Source organism: Hydra viridissima, unplaced genomic scaffold, assembly GCF_058129835.1.
Source record: "Hydra viridissima isolate aposymbiotic clone 2 unplaced genomic scaffold, HvirCarnegie_v1 scaffold_12, whole genome shotgun sequence".
Taxonomy (NCBI): domain Eukaryota; kingdom Metazoa; phylum Cnidaria; class Hydrozoa; order Anthoathecata; family Hydridae; genus Hydra; species Hydra viridissima.
Genome location: NW_028324311.1, coordinates 54447 through 81073, shown reverse-complemented (window position 1 = coordinate 81073; position 26627 = coordinate 54447). Strand labels below are relative to the sequence as shown.

The 26627-nt window shown below is 35.5% G+C and overlaps 3 protein-coding genes and 1 long non-coding RNA gene across 5 annotated transcripts; 1 reads left to right on the top strand and 3 right to left on the bottom strand.

The window, feature by feature from the left end:
* Positions 1 to 345: 345 nt before the first annotated feature.
* On the bottom strand, positions 346 to 2535 carry LOC149880555 (uncharacterized). The gene is made up of 2 exons (XM_090069101.1): positions 1950 to 2535; positions 346 to 1823 (listed from the first exon to the last, which is right to left on the bottom strand). The coding sequence occupies exons 1-2, from the start codon at positions 2533 to 2535 to the stop codon at positions 367 to 369; spliced, it is 2043 nt and encodes a 680-aa protein (XP_089925227.1). The 3' UTR covers positions 346 to 366.
* Positions 2536 to 11192: 8657 nt separating this feature from the next.
* LOC149880552 (uncharacterized) lies at positions 11193 to 26556 on the top strand. 2 transcript variants are annotated; one of them, XR_016445434.1, is made up of 3 exons: positions 11193 to 11363; positions 12169 to 12441; positions 18843 to 26556. It is a non-coding gene; the product is annotated as an uncharacterized LOC149880552 (long non-coding RNA). The 2 variants fall into 2 exon arrangements; XR_016445435.1 differs by having other exon boundaries at positions 18811 to 26556.
* On the bottom strand, positions 11948 to 13564 carry LOC149880554 (uncharacterized). Its single transcript, XM_090068160.1, has 4 exons — positions 13149 to 13564; positions 12856 to 12921; positions 12540 to 12596; positions 11948 to 12376 (listed from the first exon to the last, which is right to left on the bottom strand). Exons 1-4 carry the CDS (start codon positions 13540 to 13542, stop codon positions 12057 to 12059), a joined length of 837 nt encoding a protein of 278 aa, XP_089924286.1. The 5' UTR covers positions 13543 to 13564; the 3' UTR covers positions 11948 to 12056.
* On the bottom strand, positions 13570 to 19243 carry LOC149880553 (uncharacterized). The gene is made up of 3 exons (XM_090068230.1): positions 19116 to 19243; positions 14175 to 15968; positions 13570 to 13598 (listed from the first exon to the last, which is right to left on the bottom strand). Exons 2-3 carry the CDS (start codon positions 15937 to 15939, stop codon positions 13570 to 13572), a joined length of 1794 nt encoding a protein of 597 aa, XP_089924356.1. The 5' UTR covers positions 15940 to 15968; positions 19116 to 19243.
* Positions 26557 to 26627: the final 71 nt, after the last annotated feature.

The window sequence follows — 26627 nt, the reverse complement described above, 5'->3', positions numbered from 1 at the left end:
ATTTTTTTGCAATCAAAAGAAAACACATTTTTTATTCACTAAACATTGATCTACACTACATAACAGATCCCTGATGCATGGGTAAGTCACTAAAATGTTTAAAAAACTTCAAAATCAAAAGTAAAATGATTGTTTAGCAAGTTTAATTTTGATTTTTTTTAAAATGATTTAGCAATTGTCCACTGTAGATTGCTTTTATTCTTTTTATTCTATGAACACATAACAAAGAAATAATGTGAGAAAACAATGTACTCTTTAAAGAATTGAGTTGGGGGCAGCTTTAATGTTAGTTAGTCAAGCTTTTTTGAAAAACTAAAACATAAATAAACTGAAACAAAAAGACGATGTTTTCTTGATAACTTAGCATTAAAGACGCTTGCTGTTGAAATCTACTATGCAACTCAGCAACTTTTCTGGATAGTCTGGATGACCCAGAGGCCTTTTGTATCTCTCCCAGTGGGTTCGGAAACTGTGATGAAGGGCTTCTGTTGTCTGTTCGCTGAATGGTCCAAGAGACTTTTTGTGACGATCAATGAAATCCTTGACATGAAAGAAGACAGTGTGGACTTTTGGAGTCACACTTACTTTTGGCAAGGAGAGGAAAGCCAGTTGAAATTGGTCAATTTTCTTTGAGTAGTTTGAATCCAGATGATTTCCAAAGCAGGCATTCACAACTGCATCAAACTTTCTCAAAGTGTCGATGAATGGAAAAACATGAAAAGCTGAACAATTCTCTGCTTGTCTTTGAAGAAGGTCAACATTTTTGAGGAGTTTGCGGCATTCATTCCCAGCAAACTGCCCTCCGTGAAAAGGCTGTTCTTTGATATGAAGAGCTTTAGGCCATTCTTCAGCCTCAGGCCAGGAGTCCTTTAGTGCCTTGAACAGATGGTTCACTACACCGAGAAGGAGATGTAGCTCCATTGGTGGTATGATGTCAAGAACAAGTGCATTGTCAGAAAAATCCAAGAGGGGCTCATGCACCACATTCTGAAATTGTTTAGCCTTTTTCATGTCTAAACCAGCTGCTTTAAATGAGGCATAAGATCTTCTGATGGATCCAAAGGTTCGAAAGTTACCATTCTGTGATAACCTATTGTGGTCAATGTCACACCATGTGCAAGGGTGTGAGCTGGCATGTGACTGAAGCCCACACACAAGGTTTGCCACCTTCAGGTCACTTGAAAGAAGAAAGTCAACTCGCTCAGAGAAGATGAGAGATAGTATTGTTCTCAAATTCTCATAGTTTTCTGGTACATCCTCTGCTACAGCAACAAGAAGTTGAGATTTCACACCACTGTCTTTTGCTGCAAAAGATGTAAGTGTCTTCTTGTCTGGTGGAGCTTGAACTTGAGAAATCAATTCATCTTCTTGAATCCCAAGGCTAACCTTGAGGAAACCGCCACCACCGTCAATTCCAAGCTTGACTATGTGCTCTTTATACACTTGTCTTTTGAGCAAGACATCATTGAGAAGTTCAGAGAGATTCTTGCAGTGAACCACAATTTGTTTCTTTGTCTGAGACTTTTCATGTGTCACAGTTATGTTTGTGTGAGTGAAATGTTCAGATAGTTGTGTACCTATTTGATGGAATTTTGCCCGGAATTGAGGTTCAACAACTCTGGCTTGTGCAACATGGTTCAATGTTGAGGCCAATTTTTTGACGCTTACATTAGACAGCCCTGTGTTTGTCTGAATGTTTGCAAGGTCTTGGGCTTTTAGAACTACTTCATCACCAAAGAGTCTTTTTGCGCTTGCTGCACCTGTATTAAAAACATTGCTATGAGTAGGAGCAAATTTTTCACATAAACAACCAAGTTTTCTTTATGGAAAGTAAAGTTTAGATTTGAACTGCAAATTTTATTTGTTAAAGGTTTTTTCTTTTGTAAAAGACAAAGACAATGACAAAGTTTTAATTACTATCAGATAAAAGATTTGCAAGTTAGAGTTACCTGGAGTAATTGGCAAAGCTCGCCCACCACCACTTTGTGCTATTCTTAGGGTTCCATGAGGAGAAGCCTCTTTAGATGAAATGACTGCTGAAGCAATCTGTTCACTGACTTTGGAATCTTTTGATGCCAACATCTTTATGTTATGCCTGAATGTGAACTGATTGCATTGATGAGGTACTCCTCTTCCAATTAAGGAGAGGCAATCAGAACATCTTCTTTGGTCTTGGGATGGTAAAGGCTGTTGTGGCATTTCAAATGGGTGCTTTTGCAATGCTTTCAGGTGTCCAATTTTGCAAATGATGCAATCACACTGCTGTCCTCTTGTCTCAGGCCTAGGCATGACAGATGAGAAATCAAAAATGGGAGGGACAGAGACATTCTCACCATTTTTCTTTCTCCTCAGAAGCAGTCTGCAAGAATCACACATTCCAAGTGGGACTCGTGTGTCACAAAAGTCAACATCCTGAGAAATCAGACTCTTGACTTGGTCTTTAAGAAAACTTGTTAGCTCCCTAGAACATTTTTTCATACAGAGGAGACAAACTGACTTCCGACAGTCTTCATGATTTTTTGCTGAGTTTGGCATTTTTGAGTTGTGCATTCCACGAATGAAAACATGAATATGTCATTAAAATGCCTTTTCCCGAAATTTGGTTCAATATTTTATTAGGGATATGCCACTAATACTTAAGAACTGATTTTTTCATCAAATTTTGAAAAAAAAATTAAAATTTTTTTTTGCAAAAATCTTATTTTTTAAACTGAAATTTCTCGCTCGGACGGTCATGAAGGATTTCATTTTTTTCATTTTTCTAATCAGGAACATATGTAGATACTCCGCTCCAAAGGGTTTTTTCGGGAAGCTTCGGAGTAGTTATTTCCAATTTTGGACAAGTGTGAGTTACCATCGCTATCGTCACTTTCGTCAGCAACTTCTTTTGAGTTATCTTCAATGAATTGCATCGTCTTCTCTTTCATATCGCGATACAAGTTTTTAAAACTTTCACTAAAAATAAAGAATATTTGAGTTTTCAACTAGCAATTGTAGCGATCACTCAACGTTTTAACAACTTACCTGTTTCGGTCCAGTCCATGAATACTAACCAAATGGTTGTCTAATCGGTCATAAAAGAGTTTACATATTTCACACATGTAAGGATGATGGATGTCTCAAACAACTCGAGTTAGGAACTTGAACATTCTCACAAAATATGAAACAGTTAAAGCACTGTTTTCTCGTGAGATTTTATGTTTTTCTTGAAGATGTCGAGCTAATTGTGACAATCTAGCTACGCAACCGGCTTTGGGGCACTTGATTCTATAGTTTGGTTTTCCCTCAGGCGTTAGGTGATACACAACCTAAAAAAATACGCATAACGCTATTCTTTTGAAAATGAAAAAAGGTTATCTTTTATTAGAAGCAAGCAACATACAAACCATACCCGATCTTTGCTGGAAAACACTTTTTTCAAGTTTCTTATTATTTCATCCTGGCGGATCTTGAGTTCATTTAGGCATACTGTTTTTTCATTGAGTCCATCTTTAAACTTAATAGAGAACGCTTCAGTCGGGAAGAACTGTTTCTTTGTTGCTCATCCGTTTTTCTTACAGGAGAAGGCGAACGTGATGGTTGAGACAAGGACAAACTAGGAGACCGGGAACGCTTTCTTGTTACCCTGGAAATTTTAACGCAATGGTGCGTTTGGATCGGAGAAGAGTATAAAGGTTCCGCTTTCTTACAGATTTTGTTGGTGAAGGAGCGGGTGTAAAAAGTTCTGAGGTATTTTTTTGAGTTTGAGTACTATGGGGAGAAGAAGCAGAAGAACTCGAGGAATCTTCAGTATCAGAAGGAGAAGATGGTTGTGAAGGATGCTTGCTTGCCGGAGAGAACTGAGTGTGTTCAGGAGACGAGGCAGTCGAGTCTTTAGCAGAAGGTAAAGAGGTAGAAGAATTTTGAACAGATTTTTTAGACCTCAAATTTACAGGGAACTTTTTAACGGTAAGAGACAAAACCTCTTTAGCAGACGGCGTATCTGGAATAAAGTCCTCGTCTTTCTCATCCTCTGCACTTTCTTCTTCACTTGAGGATATGAAGTTGTTTTTGTCAACTGTAATTCCTTTCGACTTTTTGAGGGCTATAATCTGTGACGCTAAATAACGCTTTAACAAAGTAGGATCTTGACATCCTTCCTCAATTTTTGAGCGGTTAAGTCTGTTTAAGTAAGCCAAAAGACTTTCATTATGACAGTTAAGACATCTGCCACGCAGTTGGAAAACGTCACCTAGAGAAATATATATAAAGCTCAGCAAGTTTGTTATACGGCTGGTAATTTACCTGTTGATTTTGTTTATCAAATAACTATTGAACATGAAATAGAATGTTATGTTTCTAACAGAACTGGTATTCCTAATGAAATTTATCGTGATTTTCAAAATCTTGCATTACAAAATGAAATAAATGGTTACGAGGATAATATTAATTTACGAGATAAAAGCAAAAACATAAGTATTTTACATCAAATCAATTTGGTATGATTCCTGATGGACATGGAACTCAATCTATTTATGAAAATGTAAATCCATATTGTCATAGAAGTTATTATATACCATCCTGTTTCCCATTTGTGGATCAAAACAATTTTATGTAAAACAAAACATATGTAATTAATTTTTATTTTCATGTAAAATATATCTACAATTATAAAAATTCTTTATTATTATTCGTCTCCCGAATAACCGGCTAACTCTTCTAAATCGACGGTGAAGCTTGGTGGAGGCAACATATCCACGTATTTTTGGTACAAGTGGCAACATATTTGATGTCTGTGTAGACGTAGAAGATCGAGATACTTGTTCAATTTGCTAGATTTTAAAGGTTGGTTAACTCGATAACATTTCTAACATGTTCTGCAGATTCAATTGCTCTGACAGCGATATGGTTTCCGCAATGGCCACAATTGACGCTATTAGCGGAACGGCTTGAATTGATACATTGGATGCAAGTTTTAGAGATTCGTTGTTCACTACTGCAGTCGCAAATTGTAGTATGGGCAGCATGATCTTTTTTAAAAAACTTGAAACATCTTGTACACCTTCCTCTTGCACTGTTCGCGAAATACCTATTAATGATAGACCGAATTGATTGAATTGGAGTTCCGTCTGGCTGAGATGGGAGTAGTACAAGAGTATGGTAATGAATTCCAACTCCACATCCCTCATGCAAGATTTCATGGACTTTTTTTCCTTCAAGTCCAAAGTACTCACCGCATGCCCCAAAAGAACTAACAATGTGCACTGGAGTACAAACCAATTCTTTGTTTCCCTCAATCGCTTCAAAAAACAAAATGTTGGAACATTTTTCAATAAAGGCTTCCATTTACTTAACTCTACTCTACGTAAAATCAATTGTTCATTAAAATCAATGTCAAATTGTCTTTCTTCAATATATTTTCTATCAATTACCAAATCAAACTTCGCCTCAATATATCTTATTAATTCATCAACGGAATGGACGTTTGACTCACCTTTATCTTGAACTGTACTGATTTGAATAGCTTTATTAATTTCTTTAGAACCACTAGTAACTGTAAAATCAATATCACTATCACGACCTTTAATATAATTTTTAGCGCTTTCTTGCGCTTCCTTCTCTTTTATACTTTCTTGCTGAGTACTAGCTAAAAACATAGCTAATAATTCGTCATCAACGCTATTTTCATCACAATCATAAACTTCAGCTTCCATTCTCTACAAAAATTCAATCCAAACTAACTAAGCTCTATTTTGCAGCTCATAATATGCGCCTGTTGACGTCACTAGCGCTATTAATCCTTTAATCCGGGTGATGCAAAAAACTATGCCAAACTGGTAAGGCAATCACGAAAAACGGTTTATTAAAAAGTTTAGGATTGAAAAACATAGAGGGGGGGGGGGGGGTACAAAACGCATCACAAAAGAGCTAAATTTGTAAAAATTAGTAATAGTAAAAACAGCAAAGCTAAGACCCGAGCTAAAAAGTGATGACAAGGATAAAGATAAGCTATCAATTGGCACCAAACAGAATGTAAATAAAGCGATTTGGGGCCAAAGAACTTCGATCAAACGTTGCACTTTTACGTTCATTTAGTCAACTTTAAAAAGCTCTTAAAGCTTCAAAATTTGGCCTTACTTAATCACTGCAAAAGTAAGTTGTACGCATCAACGACGATTGCAAAACGTTAAAACAGAAAACTCAGTCAAATTTAAAGCCAAGATAATTACAGTCAAAACAGGTCACAGGTAACGCTACGAACTATCACGCTTTTCGTAACGGTATCTGAGGTGATTCAAAAAAGATTAGCGTGTTTATTTGAGAACGGTAGCTCCGTTTGCAAAGCGAATCTCGAAGATACAAAGACTAAGACATTCTAAACCTGCGCAGAGCTCTTCTGTTTGCAAATATGCTGACAATGAGAAACCAAAAAAAATTTAATCCCAATCACCCCAGATACTGTTTTAGCAGTTTTGCAAAAACTACCCTTTCTACCTAATATGCAATCATAACAAGGTGACAATAAGTCAACCAATTGATATAAACATAAAATGTACAGCTCCCATCAGTTGAACACACTCAAAACTGCGAAATAAAACACTAACCCTGCAGAAAAATTGCAACGTCAGTATAGAACAGAAAAACGATTAAACTAATGTTTAAAGAACTAAACTCGCAAGTTCAAACAAAAATGAAAAATCAGACACAAGATTTAACAAATAATCAATTCCGAAAAAAGAAAAATTGACTTTTAGTCCAAAACCACTCATGTCACCCCAGGTGCAAGGCAGAGGGGAAAATTTCGATCGACGATTCCGGCTAAACAAGCGCAAAAAGAAGGCAATCAAAGATGGTTTAGGGAAATTTATACAAATAGAAGCATTAGGAAACGTGCATCTTCGAGAAGTAACAATAGAAAATACCGCAAATAATTTTTGAAAATCGCCTCCCCGATACCAGTTTGCCCCAAAAAGGACTAGGGTCACTGAGCAAGAAATTGACCTGCCTTGACATCCATTCCCAAATATGTTGACCAGTACAAAGATATCTTTAAAACAAAAACAAAAAAAATAAAACGAAAACAACTTCTGGTTTCGAAGATGCAAATACTGCTTAATGATCAGAAATCACACTTTCAAACGGCTATCAACGTTCACATATGTACAGTAGTACTAACTTGGATTCTTTCAAAGTCAAAAGATAATCCTAAACCTAACAGAATCTTCGCGAATTTTGATGGTTTAGGGGAATGTTAGACCGAAAAACCACAGCAACGGAGAAAAAACGCCAGAGAAAAAGTAGAAAAGGAAATATTGACCTTAGCCCTAACGTACCCCAGATGCCAGTGCCCCTTTTTTCAAACCTAAATATACGGTCATTAAAGACAAAATTGACAAATATAACTTGCAGGATTAGTGGTTTCATAACATTTATCACCATACCTAATGGTCAAAAACACTTACTTAAACTTATAAGACCATCCACCAACTGTCACCCTGATCGCCATCCCCGATACAATGTCAAAGGGTGACGCAACTATAGTTAAGGTATGGGTTAGTTAGGGTAAGGCTTAGGGTTACGGTTAAGATGCCCGTGAGGGGCGTCTTTCAATTGTAAAGTGCGTTTAGATGCACGTGTCTAGTCGTCTCGTTGCATCGACCTAGAGAAGTTTTCCGATAGGTCTTGCGCTTTGGGCTCAGTTAATCGATTTGTATCAATTGTAAACACGGTCTCTTCCGTTAGAAAATCGTTAACCAGGCGTTTGTGAGCTTTAACAACCATCCCTTTGAGTTTAAGACGAACGTTTCCCCAAAAGCCGCTACAGATGTACTCATGGAGGCTAGTTACGGTAACAACCCTGTGGTTTCCCATCTTCTTTCTTTCCGCAGCGTCGCAAACACATCGGCCGGTCTTTTAGGCGACGAAAAAATGTCTGATCTCTCGACTGGAATGCTTAACGTACTAAGATTTGTAGATTTAGTACTAAGAGTTGCATCAGGCCGCCGTAATTTTCTTCGATGATATCTTGCAAATTTCGTGACGTCGTTTTCAAAGCTCTAGGTGTACAGCTATTTTGCGTCGAAAGCCGACCGGTGGCCGGATACGACTCTTCTTTTCACTCGAAAATCAGAACCTGGCCATCAGTCGTGTATCACCATCGAATGCTTAATGCAGTGATTTCTCGAAACGACAAAAGCTTGTAAAAGTTAGAGAGCAAATTCGAAAGAAAAAAAATCCGTTTTAAAATGATTTCTTTTAATTTGATAAGACTACGCAGTTAAAATATAAACCTTGAAAACACACCAGCTAAATAAAACTTATAACAAACAGCTTCGCTGTACTGTTGCCTAATATGTTAACGGATGGCCAGGAACAACTTAGGTCTGTAATGAATGAGTTCGTTTTTCCATTCGAGGCACTAATTACTGCAGTTTTAAAAGTCACCTAAAGTATAAGCTCATCTCTCCATTCAAGAAAAACAAGCATCAGAGTTTCGGAAAGTTTGCATGCACGACACCACCATCGATGATACTTAAACAAACAGAAAATGAATTGCAAAACAGAACCACTGAATTGCAAAACATAACAACGGACAGCTTGTAAAAAGCATGGTGATGAGCTTCTTTAATCCAACAAAGGAACCAAGCATCACAGTTACGGCAATGGTGCACGTGCAAATCAGCAAACTACGATACTTAATCAAACAACTTCACTGTTTTGCTTAGTTTGAGAACGGATGGCGAAAAACAACCTCGTTAAAGAGTATGAATTCATCTCTTCATTCAAGGAACTAATTATCAGAGTTTTAGAAGAGTCTTATGTGCGATACTGCTATCAACGGTACTTATCCAAACAGCCTCTCAGAAATGCCTAGTTTGAAAACGGAAGGCTCGGAACAACCTTAGTAGTGGGTCAGTTCAACTTTTCATTCAAGGAATTAAGCATCTAAAATCTGAAAAATAAAAAGAAGAGCTCTTTGTTAGAAGTTCTTATTTTTATTTTTCCTCAATTTCTATTCCTTTTTTTTTTTCTTTTTTTTTTAAATGATAGTTTTTCTCTTTTTTTTTTTATCTGTTTTGTTCGTTTAACTTAATATAACAGGCGTTTTAGGTCGTTTCTGTAACATTATTTAACACTTTAAATAGTAATAAATATTTGAACAGAAGAAAATCCTTTTCGTAACGTTAAAATGTCATAAGAACATTTCATCTTTACCAAATACGTTTGTAAAAATAGTTTCACTTTTAAAGTTTGTTGTATATGTCTTTTAATTTAGGGAATTGCAATTTGGATTTTCTTATGCGCACATTTATTTTAGCTGCTTTTTCTTAAAGGAAAGGTCACTAGAATTTTTTTACACAGCTCCTGCAGCATAATCTTTAACAAAATACTCTTATGAAAATTTTTACATTGAAATAAACAAAAGCCATTTGTGTAAATAGAGATAAATTAGAGAATAAAAAGTGCACAAACGCCTCGCTTCTTTGATGAAGAAGAAACGGATGACTAGATGCAACATTTTAATTTCGTGTGCTATCTCTTTCGATTGAGGTACTTTTTGAATATTTTTTCAAAGAAAAGTTAGCGTAGTTTTACTCTTTTGGATATAGCTTATGTTTAATGTAGTTTTTAAATATTTTTTAAAAGAAATGTTAGCGCAGTTTTCCTCTTTTAGAACTAGCTTATAATTTAGGCAATTTTTGAGCATTTTTTCCAATAAAAATTAGCAAAGTTTAGCTTAATTAGCATGACATCACAAAATAATAATCTCAAAAAGGCAAGATAAAGTATAAGGTAAACGTAAAAGAAGATATAGATGAAGCAAATGCTAGGCTGCATCAAATTAAAAACTGCATTGCTTATCATAAACACAAATGTCCAGTAAGAGCTTTTAAAGTTCGTTCTTTTCGTCTTTGAATTTGGTGAATCGCGATTTGAATTTTCTAAGGCGCGCATGTCTCTCAGTTGCTTTTTTCTTAAGGAAAGGTCACCAGAGTTTTTTTACGCAGCTCCTGCAGCTTAATCTTTAACAAAATGCTCTTTTGTATATTATTACATAGAAATAAACAAAAACCATTTGCGTTAACATAGATAAATTAGAACGCAAAAGTGCATAAAAAGCCTCGCTTCTTTGCTGTAGAAGAAGTGGATGACTAGAAACAATTTTTTAAATTTGTGTGCTATCTCTATCGAATAGAGTAGTTTTCGAAAGTTGTTTCAAAGCAAAATTAGCGTAGTGTTCCTCTTTTAAATCTGGCTTATGTCTAAGGTAGATTTTGAATAGTTTTTCAAAGAAAGGTTAGCGTAGCTTTCCTCTTTTAACATTAGCTTATGTTGCATGATATCACAGAACACTAAAAGATAAATTAGATATAAGACAAACGTGAAATGAAATATAGATAAAGCTTATGTTAGGCTGCTTAAAAAACCAACAACATGATAATCTAATAGGTATGTTTAAGTTAATTTAATTAAAACCCTCTGCGCAAATATAGGTATGTTAGAGAGTAAAAGTGCATAAAAAGCCTCGCTACTTTGTTAAAGGTAATTTTTGATTAGTTTTTCAAAAAAAGGTTAGCGTAGCTTTCCTCTTTAAAATTTAGCTTATGTAGCTTGACATCACAAAACACAAAGCTCAAAAAGGCAAGATAAAATATAAATTAATCGTAAAATAAAGATGAAACAACGTTTAGACTGCATAAAAAATAAAGAACATAATATTCAATTAGTTATGTTTAAATTGAATTAAATAAAGTCCTTTGCTCAGATATTTGTAAGTTAGAGAGTAAAAGTGCATAAAAAGCCTCTTTGCTTTGCTGAAGAAGAAGATGAATAAATGCAACTATTTAAATTCGTGAGCTGTCTCAATAGGTTTAAGGTTGTTTTTGAACAATTTTTCAAAGAAAAGTTAGCCTAGTTCTCTTTTTTTACGTTTAGATTTTGTAGCTTGACATCACAAAACACAAAAAGGCAAGATAAAATACAAGGTAAACGTAAAATAAAATAGAAGTCAAACAAAAGATAGGTTTGCATAAATACAAAAACTGCATTGCCAAAAATAGAGTTTTTTGTCTAGAAAGACCTTTTAAAGTTTGTTTCGTCTTTTGACTTAATGAATCGCAATCTGGTATCTCTTAGGCGCGCTTGTTTCTTAGTTGTTTTTTTTGTGAAACTTTATTCAGACGTTTTTTTTACGCAACTCCTTTAACATTATTTTTAATAAAGTATTCTTTTATACGTGTTTACATTGAAATAAAACCGTTTGCGTAAATAGAGATAAATTAGAGAGCAAAAGTACATAAAGAGCCTCGCTACTTTGCAGAAGAAGAATTGGATGGCAAGATGCAACTTTTTAAATTCGTGTGCTTTCTCTTTTGTTTAAGGTACTTCTTGAATATTTTTTCAAAGAAAAGTTAGCGTAGTTTTCCTCTTTTAAGTTTAGCTTACGCAGCTTGATGTCACAAAACCCAAAAACCATTAAGGCATGATAAAATACAAGATAAACGTAAAATAAAATAGAAGTGAAACAAAAGTTAGACTGCATAAAAAAAAAAAAAAAAAAAAAACATAATATACTTCTATGTGTGTTTACATTGAACTAAATAAAATCCTTTGTGTAAATATATGAAAAAATAGAGAGTAAGAGTTCATAAAAAAGCCTCGCTATTTTGCTGAAGAAGAAATGGATGTCTAGATCTTTTAAAATAAGGAACTTTTTGATTTCTTTTTCCGAAAAATGGTTGGAGCAGTTTTCCTTTTTTAAATTTCACTTATGCAGTTTAACATCACAGGAAATATTATTTTGCTTTTTAACAAACTCTTAAAAACATCAGAAGTAATTCTAAATGCAACTCTATTCAAAGTTTTAACAGAATAACAAAACGACTTCTTTTTTTTTTTTTAAAGATAAAAAAAAGTTCGAACTATCTTTAAATAAGAAATGTGAGAACAGTTTAACAGAACTTCTTGTTTATTATGTATTTAGCGAAACAGATAAAAATATTTGCAAAAGCATAGATAAAACAAACTACACAAAAGGCCCATCTTTATTGCCAAACTGAACAAACTTTTCTAAACTACATAAATGGTCTCACGATATTGCCATATTGAACAAACTTTTCTAAACTACCCTCTTTTTGAATTTTTAGCTTCATGTTTTTAATTTTGTCTTTAATATGGCTTTGGTAGGAGTACTTTTGCAAGACATGAATGAGCTTGTCACTGCTATGATTTGCCAAGATGCCAAGGTAATCTTTGTACGAGCAACTTGAGCTTACATCTGTAAACACGTCTTGCAAGATGTATGCCAACACCAAAGCTGCACATCGAGGAAAACTTCTGGTGTTGAACCATTCCTTGTGGCCAGGGCAAGCATTCAGCTTTTCAACTATTTCATCTAAAATTTTACAAACTCAAGTCATAACACAAAGAGATTAAGTCAAATATTCATTTGGTTCTGAAGTAAGACAAGATTTATTCTGCTTTTTTATTTATTTATTTTTTTTTTTGTTGACCTTATTGTTTGCACTGATAGCAATAACTGGTTTTTGAAAGATTACCTAATTGGCATTGGCTAACTTCTGCTTTGTTTTCCTTTGTTCTTGGCTGAGTTGATCCTGAAATAAAATACAACCATGTTCATTTTTCTAATTCATAAAAACCATCAACAGTTTCTAAGTGTTAGAGATGATAACAAGCTGTGCATGATTTCTAACGGTGATGTTTCTAACTTCATCATTAGAAATCGGGTAGACACAACTTTCTAAAAGTGCACTTAGCAATGATGGCTAGTTTTTGTTAACAGTTAACCATCTGAAATTGTGCAAGAAGAGGTTTGTGTTTATATATCTTTGTATAAATTAGGTTTTACATTACCGATGAGTTCTTGAGTGAAAGATGGCATTTCCAACTTGATTTTTTTTCTTCTTGGATCTTTTACTTCTAAAACATAATCAGTTTTAGTATCATTCACTTGTATAAACATTTAAGCAATCACAGAATTAGTCCTGCAACAAATACAAACACACTTCTGTGTTGTTTTTTTGTTTTGTTTTGTTTTTTTTTACAGCTTTAACAATAACAATAGGGCAAGGAGTTGATTTGGGCATTTTCATTTTTTGAAAGCGTGTTGAGATTTGCATAAAAATCAAAAATCAAAAAGAATTTACCTCTGGATGTACAGGCAAGACTTTGGCTAAATAGGCTACCAACAGATTGAACAGCATAAGGTGAGAGCTGCTTTGCAAGAACAGTACCAGCCTGTTGGACTGGAACAGCTGAAACTGGATCAGATGAAAGAAACAAACTGGGTTTGGCCAATGTTTGCTGAAAAGCAACAAGGCTAGGAGTAAGAGGAACAGAAAAGACCTCTTTTGAAGGACAGAAAGCGACTTGCTGAGAAGGAGAAGCAGAAACAGGTTTGGCAACCACTTGCTCATTAAAGTAAACTGGAGAAAGTTTTGCATGGTGTTCAATAAAATCCGGTTCATCAGGAAATAATGTTAATGCAAGAGGAGAACAAGCTGTGCCAACAGGAACAGCTAGAGTCTGATCTACATCCATACAAACAGCTTGTTCATTAGGAACTAGTTAAGTAAGAGCAGGAGATAGTTCAAGAACTGGACCAGCGATTGTTTGTTCAGATGGAACAGACGAAACAGGAGTTGAGGTAGGTTCACACAAGAAATCTACGGCATGGTCGTTGCTATCCTCTAAAGGAACATTGTTTTCTACAGATGGAGCAAACGGAACCACTGTGGTACAGCTGAAAGTAGCAGCACATTCTTCAGAGTCAGAACCGGAGTCTAAATCTTCCTCAAAGATGTCCTCAACCTCATGAAAACCGTACTCCTCTGCATTAGTTTGGAGCCAGTCCATCACATCCTTCTCCTCCTTTGGTGGTCTCTCAGACTTTTCAACAGTCAAAGACTCTATGACTCCGAAGGACTGTCCGATGCCCAGGGCAAAGCGCAACTCCTCTGCAGCGTTCCACTGGGACACATAAAAGCTATCCATTGTGTTCCTGCTGTGCTTCATGTAGAGTGTAGCAAACCGCTCGCGGTCTTCTTTGCTGTTGTTGGCAAAGTAAGTGGCTATCGAACCGCGAATGCAAGTGGGAGTAAGACGCTTCATGGGAATGTTTACTTGGCTTTTTCTGAAGCAGGACGTCAGGCAAGAGGTGATAGTAGAGGAACCCATTTGGTAAACAGGCACTCTAGTTGCACCGAGTGTCACACATTCGTCTTTGTTGGGTCTCATCGATGGAAAAAGGGGCCTGTAGCAGTCGCTCAACTCCAAAACAGTCTTGGTGTCTGCAGCCATGTAGTGAGAGTCGTTGACGAGAAGGTCTCTGTATCTCAGCAAATAAATATCGATCAACACTTTCAAGTCGTTCGGCACTAGAATGTTTTTGGCTCCGTACTTGTATGCTGTTTTGTAGCGCTCTTGCACAATGCAATATCCACACTCACTCTTCTCAGCAGCCATGTAGTCTCTAATGTTTAAAAGAGCAATGTTAGATTTTCTTAAACTGTTAATTACAGTGACAGAGAGCAGAAGATGGTTTCGTAGAGACACAGCATTGTCTCTAGTCGGTGTAAGAGACGGCTTTCTAATCGATTCCACCAACTCTCTTACGTATGCAGACTTGCCATATTCGGTCAGCAAACTGACATTGATGATGTTGATGCATTTTTTGCTTTTCACAAGGCTCCTCCTCAAAGAACGAAAGGGCCTCAGCACTTTTTGTAACTCCTCCACCTTGCAGCGCAAACGTCGGATGGCCTCATGAGAAAGTCCGAAATAGACGTTCCTGGCTTCACTGAAACGAAACAGGAGACAAAGGTAGACGAGGCGGTTGTACAACGTGTGACAAGACATGGCTTTTGTTTGGTCAAGTTCACTCAGCTTGGAATTGAGCTGAATGTTTTTAAAGTGCATGGAAAAGTATCTATCCTCCAAAACGTTGGAATTGGTGGGAGCGTTCGGGTGCAGCGTCAGCGTGCTGTCACAACATGTCAATATTTCAACAACTGCATTTTTGTAGATCTTTGCTTGTGACAAAGTGTTGTTGTTGGCTACCACAAGCCACTTTTCAAAATCTCTGAAGAGCTCATCTGCTGACTGGTAATAAAAGTGAAAAGCATCTTTGTCCAGCTGAAACAAGAGTCTCTTATCTTCTGTCAAGACGGAGGAATTGGAAACCAAGTGCGTTAAGGAATTAAAATCAGAGTCAAGGACGGATTCGGTTTCCAGCTCTTTGTTTTCTACAGAGGTGCAGTGGTTTGCAGAAGGAGCCTCGGACGAACCAGCAACTGGTGAGGGCAAGCTTAAAAGAGGATCAGAGGAAAGAACCGGAGAAGAAAAAGACGAGGAAGGCCCAGGAGCAGAGGATGCAGAGCCTGATGCAGACGCTTGTTCAGCTACTGGCTTAATACCAAAGAAGGCAGGTCGAATAAATTGAGGGACATAGAGCTTCTCGTTGTCGTATCGCTTTGCCTCTGCAATCTTTTGTTTGATCGTCTTGGAATCGTAGAAATGAGTCTCTTTCAAGTGTATGTCCAGTCGGTCGTAATACTTCCAACATTGCAAACAGGGGTAAGGTTTTGGACAGCCGGACTTGCGTTCGAGACGAGCATGCTGAAACTTCCTGACCATTGCAGAGTAAAAGATGGAAGCTTCATCCAAAGTCCAAGAATGATCTTTTTTAGTCAAGTGTCTTTTAATGCTTGTGGACGAATGTTTGCACAAAGGCATCGGACAGCTAACAGCGTACCTCTTCTTGGTACCATAGAAAGGTACAACCCTGTTTACGGAGCCACACGCTGCAACTAATGCGGCCCTGACTTTGTTTTTGAGCTTTAAGTCTCTCTGTTCTTGTGACTGCTTTCTTTTCTTTTTTTTCGCTTTAGAGTTCAGAGAAGGGGCAACAACAGTGTTGTTTTCTTGTGAAGAAGACATGTTCAGGTGTTTGTTTGCAACGGTTTATGCTAAAAAAAGAAAACAGTTGGTGAGAGTTTTTTTCCTCTGCCTGCATCCAATCCTGGAATGTTTACAACTGCAGGGAAGAGCTGTGTTTTTTCGAATCCTCTGCAAAAGAGAAAAAAGAAAGAAAAGAGAGCAACAAGAAGAAACAAAGTTTCCACTAGCAAATGAAAAAGAATGAGAGCAACTAGCATTACATGCATGGTGGCAGCAGTGATTGCTATTATGAGAAGGAGAATGAGAAAAAAAAAAAAAAGAAACAAATAAATAAAGAGATGGAGTTTGAGAGGATCTCGCAACCATATGACTCAAAGAAAGAAACTGTGTTGAAAAAAGGCAAGAGAGGGCAAATAGAACTTGCTAACAAGGACAAATGACAGACATAACAACAACAGTAACAACTCTCATTGCAAGCATAATAACAACAGCATCAGCATCACTGACTCAGAGAGTGTTGACAAAACAAAACAGATTAAAAAAACAAGCAATGTGGCTGAACCGTAACAACAATCATTGCATGTATAACAATAACAACAACAACAGCAACAGCAACAGCATCACTGACTCAGAGGGTATTGATAAAAAAAACAAACAAAACAAAAACAAAACAAAAAAAACAAATAAAAAAACAAAACAAGCAAATTGGGTGAATAGTAACAACTCTCATTGCAAGCATAATAACAACAACGGCATCAGCATCACTGACTCAGAGAGTGTTGACAAAATAAAATAGATAATAAACAAGCAAAGTGGGTGAACAGTAACAACTCTCACTGCAAGCATAATAACAACAACAGCATCAGCATCACTGACTCAGTGAATGTTGATAAAAGAAAACAGATTATAAACAAGACAAGTTGGTGAACATTAACAAACACTCATTGCAACTATAATAGGAACAACAGCAACAGCATCACTGACACAAAGGGTGTTGATAAACAAAAACAAAAGCACAAGCAAAACAAGCAAAGTGGGTGAACATTAACAAACACTCATTGCAACTATAACAACAACAACAGCAACAGCATCACTGGCTCAAAGGGTGTTGATAAAATAAAGAAATAAAAACAAAACAAGCAAAGTGGGTGAACAGTAACAACTCCCATTGCAAGCTTAATAACGACAACAGCAACAGCAACACCATCACTGACTCAGAAAGTGTTGATAAAATAAAATAGATTATAAACAAGCCAAGTTGGTGAACATTAACAAACACTCATTGCAACTATAACAACGACTACAGCAACAGCATCACTTACTCAGAGAGTGTTGAGAAAAAAAAACAAACAAAAAAAACAAAAAACAAAATAGAAAACAAAAATACAAGCCAAGTGGGTGATTACTAACAGCAGCAACAACAGTGTCTTTAGAAACAACAAACAAGTACAACAGCAACAACTGCTTTTACAGAGTATAACAATAACAACAACATGGCTGACACAAGTGTCAATGGCACTAACAACAACAAAAGGGTTGGAATAAAAACCTGTAGGCAAAAGGAGAGCTTCATTCAGACAAGATCGATTACAAAGAGGCTCTTCTTCAAGACAGAGGAGAAACTGCTTTTGAGGGACAGAGGGACTTTTGTTGTTGCTATTGTGCAGAAACCAACAAACTTTTATTGAACCGAATATAACCGAACATAACCGTAAGTCTTGTTTGCTTCTGTTTTGTGCCATCAAGAAGGGAAAACAAAACATCACAAAACAAACGAAGCAAACGAAACAAACAAACAAACAAACAAACAAACAAACGAACGAAACAAACAAACAAAAAAAATTAAATAAATTAACAAACAAACAAACAAACAAGCAAACAAACAAAATCAAATAAGAAAAACAGAAAACGCAGTACCGAAACCTCGCCATTTTTTATCCTTCCTCAAGCTTTCTCTGGGCGCCAAAGACCGAGAAAGTTGCGCAAGCGTGACGTTTAGGGGGGGGGGGGGTACTTAAGGCCAGCAGACCGACCAATGGTACGCTTAGGAGAGACCCACTTGAATGCTACATTTTCTTTCTATGTACGCTGGATCCGCTCCAAGTCTGGAATTTCCAGCATTCACGTGTCATCACTCCAGCCACCAGATTGGCCCACACTTTGCACACTTTCAAGACTAGAAACTCACTTGTGCTCAATTTGAGCAAAAAAAAAAGCTAAGTCTCGCATGGCACGACAACTTTTAGAAAAGCAAACAAAGGCAAACGAAGGCAAACGAAGAAAAAACAAAAACAAATAAACAAAAACAAAACCGAAAAGGGAGAGAGAGAGTGAGTCGACTCTTTTCTCTCGACTGCCTTAAACGAGAAGTCTAAAACGTTTAAAAGTTGAAAACTAAGTTTTTTAAATGAACTGCACCGAAAAAACTTTACGACAGTTTAGCTGGTTAAAAACGCAGAGGAAAATATTTTATAAAACTTAAGCGTTCTAGAGATGTCCTTTTTTGTTTTTGTTTTTTTTTTTTATATTTTGGTTCGTTTCTGGTTTGTTTTTTTTTTTTAAATTCTAGCGATCGGGCATGTTTGAACGGTTTCATCAACCTGTTGGCGCACGTGCTCTAAAGCTAGACCTTTGATTGCTTTTGTTGTTGAGAATTGAGAATGTCCGAGCAGGTTTTTTTATCGATTTCATCGCTTGTGGCGAGGCAAATTCAAAACGCTTTTTGGACGAAAGAAAAAAGATTAAAGGAAAAAGTGAAGAAAAAAAATTATAAATAAATAAGATAATAAAAACAAAAACAAAACAAGAGGTTATGTGTCATAAACATTTTTTTTCTCACGCGATGACGTCTAGTTTTGTTACAGTAATTAAAATATGGTATCAAGTTTGTAATTTCTATCTTATTTTTAGTTACGGATAATTGCCAATTATGTCACGTTTAGGATACACAACGCTGTTTTCTTAATAGCAATATGATACAAGCAAGTTATAAAAAAAAAGCGTTCGCTCGATCTGCCTTAGTCAGTTGAACAAAAAGAAATTTTCACAACATATGATTGATTTGGTTGTCCTAGCAAGCTGTTTTAGCAAACGGCTAGAGGTTGCAACTGTTGTTCATTGAAAACGAAAAATCTAGCGTCAGCAAGAAATTTTTGAATACATAATGTACACAAAAGTGGCACTAACAAATGAAAATGTAAAAAAAAATTGTTTACCTTGATGCCAGACTCGCAGAGATGTTGTCGCTCGTTGCTATCGACTGCGAACAGCTTTGTTGTTTTTCGAAGTGCCTCTTCATTCTACTTATAGCCGAAGTTTTGGCTTCGAAAAAAAATACGAACGTCGTTAAGCTCAACGAGCTGCTTTAATTTTTGTTCGTGCGAAAACGAAATGCTTAAAAACGGATAAAAGTGTTGGCGTAATTACACTTTTTGACCGCGATGCAGTTTGTCAACTCTAGCGTACTTTTTTGGCTCGTGGAGCAAAAGCCTCATGATAATAGCAAAGGCTTAAAATGTCTTAACATGTCAGCAAACGTTTATGACTTCTCGTCTAAGGCAGTTTAGCAAAATCAGTCGACTCACTCTTTCTCCCTTTTCTGTTTTGTTTTTGTTTTTGTTTGTGTTTTTGTTTTTCTTTGTTCGTCTTAGTTTAAAATATAAAGAATTCGAAAGGAAGGTTGTTGCTTTGTTTGCTTATTAAAAGTTGTCGCCAGTTGTGAGACTAAGTTTTGTATTTGTTTAATTTTTAAAATATCGAGGAAAATATTTTAGGACATCGCATTCTAAAGGTGCCTTTTTAATAAAACATCTAACGATTTAGCTTTTAACGTTATGCTCAAAAGAATGCCCGTTTCGGTTTCTTTTTTCTTTTTTCTTTTTTTTTTTTCCTTTGTTTCAGTTGGGCAGAGTGCTCATTTGAGCAGCCCGCCCATGATCCAAAATTATGACTTTTCTACGAGATACTTTTCATGGACTGTTGTAATTTCAGCAGACCAACACAGTGACTAGTTGGTAGTGTGTGTTAGTTCCGCCTTTATCCACGGTTGAGCGGACCTGTTCGAGTACTCGAACATTGGGTTTTACTAACAATTTTATCGCTTGTGGCCAGGAAAGCAAAACTTTACGTTTTTGTCTTTTGCATTCTAAAGGTGTCTTTTTAATAAAACCTCTAACGATTTAGCTTTTAACGTTATGCTTAAAAGAATGCCCGTTTCGGTTTCTTTTTTTTTTTTCTGTTTGTTTTTGTTTTTGTTTTTTTTTCAATTTGGCATTCTAAGGGTGTCATTATAACAACATCTAACGATTAAGCGTTTAATGTTGTGCTCAAAATAAAAAAAGTGCCTTTTATATCTCTCAATGGTCTCCAACCATAAAACTGCCGACCAATCGCAACGATTAAACAGCCGACCAATGGCAGCTCAATAGTCTCCAAACATGAAACTGCCGACCAATGGCAGCTCAGTGGTTTGAGAAGTGAGATCATTCGATTTCCTTTTATTATCTCCAGTTTGAACTAGTGCTTGGCTTGTGGTGCAGAAACTAAAACTTCCCGCTTTTGTATTTTGTTTTGAATTTCTTTGCTTTGAGATTTTTAATCGAACGATAGCTTTAGGAGAAAAGAAGAAACCCCTCTGACGAAGTCTTGGCTTTTTTAAAAACGCTCAAATTTTGGCAAATAAATCTCATACGAAACGCTACTTTGATGTCAAGTTTTCCTTACTCCCTACTCCCTTCTAGCGGAGGGTGGCAAAAAGGTATTGCATCCTAGAGCTAAAAGGGAGGAGGGAAGCAAGTTTTTTTTTCGTTTTGTTTGCTTTTTTATGTTTTTTTTTTTTTTTGAGGGGGGAGAGTTAGAGGGTAAGGGGGTTAGGATTAGAAGGGGTTGGGGTTACGGTTTGGAAACCTGGGGACGAGGATATCAAGCAGGAGTTTAGTGTCCACGAGGGGCGTCCTTCGGTTGTAACGTGCCGCTAGGTGCACGCGTCTAGTAGTTACGTTGCATCGACCTAGAGGAGTTCTCCGAAAGGTCTTGCGCTTTGGGCTCGGGCAAACGGCCTGCATCCATTGTAAACACGGTCTCTGCCGTTAGAAAATCGTTAACCAGGCGTTTGTGAGCTTTAACAACCATCCCTTTGAGTTTAAAACGAACGTTTCCCCAAAAGCCACTCGAGATGGAGGTACTCACGGAGGTTTGTTACGGTAACAACCCTGTGGTTTGCCATCTTCTTTCTTTCCGCAGCGTCGCAAACGCATCGGCCGGTCTCTTAGGTGACGAAAAAACGTCTGATCTCTCGACTGGAATGCTTAACGTACTAATATTAGTAGAGTTAGTACTAAGAGTTGCATCTGGCCGCCGTAATTTTCTTCGATGATGTCTTGAAAATTTCGTGACGTCGTTTTCAAAGCTCTAGGGTCGATTTTAACCTTCGACCTTAAAGTCGATTTTAGCCTTCGGTGTGGCTCTGTACAACTTTAGCGGTGAAAAAGGTTGCGCGGAGTTCTACAGTTGTATTTAGCCGACAGACGCTGGCAACGCAGAAACAGAATGACTCTTGGGCGGCGCAAACCGAGCGTTCAGCAAACTTGTCGCATTTTACGTCAAAGCGGACAATCTGCACGACAAATAAAGCTAACTTTCTCGTTGCAACAGTTAGTCACCGGACGTTGGACGAGTGTGTACAGCTGTTTTGCGTCGAAAGCCGACCGGTGGCCGGATGCGACTCTTCTTTTCACTCGAAAATCAGAACCTGGCCAGGAACAACCTTGGTCTGTAATGAATGAGTTCGTATTTCCATTCGAGGCACTAATTACTGCAGTTTTAAAAGTCACCTAAAGTTTAAGGTCATCTCTCCATTCAAGAAAAACAAGCATCAGAGTTTCGGAAAGTTTGCATGCACGACACCACCATCGATGATACTTAAACAAACAGAAAATGAATTGCAAAACAGAACCACTGAATTGCAAAACATAACAACGGACAGCTTGTAAAAAGCATGGTGATGAGCTTCTTCAATCCAATCAAGGAACCAAGCATCACAGTTTCGCCAATGGTGCACGTGCAAATCAGCAAACTACGATACTTAATCAAACAACTTCACTGTTTTGCTTAGTTTGAGAACGGATGGCTAAGAACAACCTCGTTAGTGAGTATGAAGTCATCTCTTCATTCAAGGAATTAATAATCAGAGTTTTAGAAGTCTCTTACGTGCGATACTACTATCAACGGTACTTAATCAAACAGCCTCTCAGAATTGCCTAGTTTGAGAACGGAAGGCTAGGAACAACCTTAGTAGTGGGTCAGTTCAACTTTTCATTCAAGGAATTAAGCATCTAAAATCTGAAAAATAAAAAGAAGAGCTCTTTCTTAGAAGTTCTTGTTTTTATTTTTCCTCAATTTCTATTTCTTTTCTTTTTTTCTTTTTTTATCTATTTTGTTCGTTTAACTTAATATAACAGGCGTTTTAGGTCGTTTCTGTAACTAACTCTGAAATATTATTTAACACTTTAAATTGTAATAAATATTTGAACTGAAGAAAATCCTTTTCGTAACGTTAAAATGTAATAAGAACATTTCATCTTTACAAAATACACTTGTAAAAATGGTTTCACTTTTAAAGTTTGTTGTTTTTGTCTTTTAATTTAGTAAATCGCAATTTGGATTTTCTTCGGCGCACATCTATTTTAGTTGCTTTTTCTTAAGGAAAGGTCACCAGAGTTTTTTTACACAGCTCCTGCAGCATAATCTTTAACAAAATACTCTTTTGAAAATTTTTACATTGAAATAAACAAAAGCCATTTGCGTAAGTAGAGATAAATTAGAGAATAAAAAGTGCATAAACGCCTCGCTACTTTGATGAAGAAGAAAAGGATGACTAGATGCAACTTTTTAAATTCGTGTGCTATCTCTTTCGATTAAGGTACTTTTTGAATATTTTTTCAAAGAAATGTTAGCGTAGTTTTCCTTTTTTAAATTTAAATCATGTTTAAAGGTAGTTTTTGAATGTTTTTTCAAAGAAATGTTAGCGTAGTTTTCCTTTTTTAAATTTAAATCATGTTTAAAGGTAGTTTTTGAATATTTTTTCAAAGAAAAGTTAACGTAGTTTTCCTCTTTTAGATCTAGCTTATGTTTAAGGTAGTTTTAGAATATTTTTTCAAAGAAATGTTAGCGTAGTTTTCCTCTTTTAGATCTAGCTTATGTTTAAGGTAGTTTTTGAATAATTTTTCAAATAAAAATTAGCAAAGTTTAGCTTATTTAGCATGACATCACAAAATACTAAACTCAAGATAAAGTATAAGATAAACGTAAAATAAGATATAGATGAAACAAGTGTTAGGCTGCATAAAATCAAAAACTGCATTGCCTATCATAAACACAAATGTCTAGTGAGAGCTTTTAAAGTTCGTTCTTTTCGTCTTTTAATTTGGTGAATCGCGATTTGAATTTTCTAAGGCGCACATGTCTCTCAGTTGCTTTTTTCTTAAGGAAAGGTCACCAGAGTTTTTTTACGCAGCTCCTGCAGCATAATCTTTAACAAAATACTCTTTTGTATATCATTACATAGAAATAAACAAAAACCATTTGCGTAAACAGATAAATTAGAACGCAAAAGTGCATAAAAAGCCTCGCTACTTTGCTATAGAAGAAGTGAATGACTAAATACAACTTTATAAATTCGTGCACTATCTCAATGGATTAAGGTATTTTTCGAAAGTTTTTTTAAAGCAAAAATAGCGTAGTCTTCCTCTTTTTAATCTAGCTTATGTCTAAGGCAGTTTTTGAATAGATTTTCAAAGAAAGGTTAGCGTAGTTTTCCACTTTTAAGTTTAGCTTATGTAGCTTGACAAAACAACACACAAAAAGAAAAGATAAAATATCAGATAAACGTAAAATAAAATATAAATGAAACTAAAGTTAGGCTGCATAAAAAACCAACAACTTAATAATCTACTAGGCATGTTTAAGTTGAATTAAGTAAAGTCCTTTGCGCAAATTTGGGTAAATAAGAGAGTTATAAAAAACCATAAAAAGCCTCGATACTTTGCTGAAGAAGATGACTATATGCAACTTTTTAAAATCGTGAGCTATCTATATCGATTTAGGTCCTTTTTGAGTACTTTTTCAATGAAAAATTAGCGCAGTTTTCCTCTTTTAAGATTGGATTATGAAACTTGACATAACAAAACACAAAACTAACAAAGGCAAGATAAAATATAAAGTTAGCGCAATATAAAATATAGATGAAACTAAAGTTAGGCTGCATGAAATAAACGGGTAACAATGCTCTTCTATGTATGTTTACATTGAGTTAAATAAAATCCTTTGCGCAAATATAGGTATGTTAGAGAATAAAAGTGCAAAAAAAGCCTCGCTACTTTGCTGTAGAAGTGGATGACTAGATACAATTTTTTAAATTTGTGTGCTATCTCTATCGAATAAAGTAGTTTTCGAAAGTTTTTTCAACGCAAAATTAGCGTAGTGTTCCTCTTTTAAATCTAGATTATCTCAAAGTAGATTTTGAATAGTTTTTCAAAGAAAGGTTAGCGTAGCTTTCCTCTTTTAAGTTTAGCTTAAAATTCTCGGCATCACAAAACACAAAACTCAAAAAGATAGGATAAAATATAAGATAAACCTAAAACATAATATAGATGAGACTAAAGTTAGGCTGCATAAAAAACTAACAACAAAATAATCTACTAGGCATGTTTAAATTGAATTAAATAAAATCCTTTGGGCAAATGTAGGTACATTAGACAGTAAAAGTGCGTAAAAAGCCTCGCTACTTTGTTAAAGGTAGTTTTTGAATAGTTTTTCAAAGAAAGGTTAGCGTAGCATTCCTCTTTTAAGTTTAGCTTAAAATTCTCGGCATCACAAAACACAAAACTCAAAAAGATAAGATAAAATGTAAGATAAACCTAAAACATAATATAGATGAGACTAAAGTTAGGCTGCATAAAAAACTAACAACAAAATAATCTGCTAGTCATGTTTAAATTGAATTAAATAAAATCCTTTGGGCAAATGTAGGTACGTTAGACAGTAAAAGTGCGTAAAAAGCCTCGCTACTTTCTTAAAGGTAGTTTTTGAATAGTTTTTCTAAGAAAGGTTAGCGTAGCATTCCTCTTTTAAGTTTAGCTTAAAATTCTCGGCATCACAAAACACAAAACTCAAAAAGATAAGATAAAATATAAGATAAACCTAAAACATAATATAGATGAGACTAAAGTTAGGCTGCATAAAAAACTAACAACATAATAATCTACTAGCCTCGCTACTTTATTAAAGGTAGTTTTTGAATAGTTTTTCTAAGAAAGGTTAGCGTAATATTCCTCTTTTAAGTTTAGCTTAAAATTCTCGGCATCACAAAACACAAAACTCAAAAAGATAAAACAAAATATAAGATAAACCTAAAACATAATATAGATGAGACTAGAGTTAGGCTGCATAAAAAACTAACAACAAAATAATCTACTAGGCATGTTTAAATTGAATTAAATAAAATCCTTTGGGCAAATGTAGGTACGTTAGACAGTAAAAGTGCGTAAAAAGCCTCGCTACTTTGTTAAAGGTAGTTTTTGAATAGTTTTTCAAAGAAAGGTTAGCGTAGCATTCCTCTTTTAAGTTTAGCTTAAAATTCTCGGCATCACAAAACACAAAACTCAAAAAGATAAAACAAAATATAAGATAAACCTAAAACATAATATAGATGAAACTAAAGTTAGACTGCATAAAAAACTAATAACATAATAATCTACTAGGCATGTTTATATTGAATTAAATAAAATCCTTTGGGCAAATGTAGGTATGTTAGAGAGTAAAAGTGCATAAAAAGCCTCGCTACTTTGTTAAAGGTAGTTTTTGAATAGTTTTTCAAAAATAGTTTAGCGTAGTTTTCCTCTTTGAAGTTTAGCTAATGTAGCTTGACATCACAAAGTACAAAACTCAAAAAGACAAGATAAAATATAAGATAAACGCAAAATAAAATATAGATGAAACTAAAGTTAGGCTGCATAAAAAACTAACAACATAATATTCTACTAGCCTAGTTTTCCTCTTTTAAGTTTAGATTATGTAGCTTGACATCACAAAACACAAAAAGGCAAGACAAAATACAAGGTAAACGTAAAATAAAGTAGAAGTGAAACCAAAATTAGGTTGCATAAATACAAAAACTGCATTGCCAAAAATAGAATTTGTTGTCTAGAAATACCTTTTAAAGTTTGTTTCTTTCGTCTATTGACTTAGTGAATCGCGATCTGGTTTTTCTTAGGCGCGCTTGTTTCTTAGTTGTTTTTTTTTTTTTGCAAAGAAAGTTTATTCAGACGTTTTTTTTACGCAACTCCTTTAACATTATTTTTAACAAAGTATTCTTTTATACGTCTCTACATTGAAATAAAACCCTTTGCGTAAATAGAGTTAAGTTAGAGAGCAAAAGTGCATAAAAAGCCTCGCTACTTTGCAGAAGAAGAATTGGATGGCAAGATACAACTTTTTAAATTGGTGTGCTTTCTCTTTTGTTTAAGGTACTTTTTGAATATTTTTTCAAAGAAAAGTTAGCGTAGTTTTCCTCTTTTAAGTTTAACTTACGCAGCTTGACATCACAAAACGCAAAAACCAATAAGGCATGATAAAATACAAGATAAACGTAAAATAAAATAGAAGTGAAACAAAAGTTAGACTGCATAAAAAAAACAAACAAAAAAAAACATAATATACTTCTATGTATG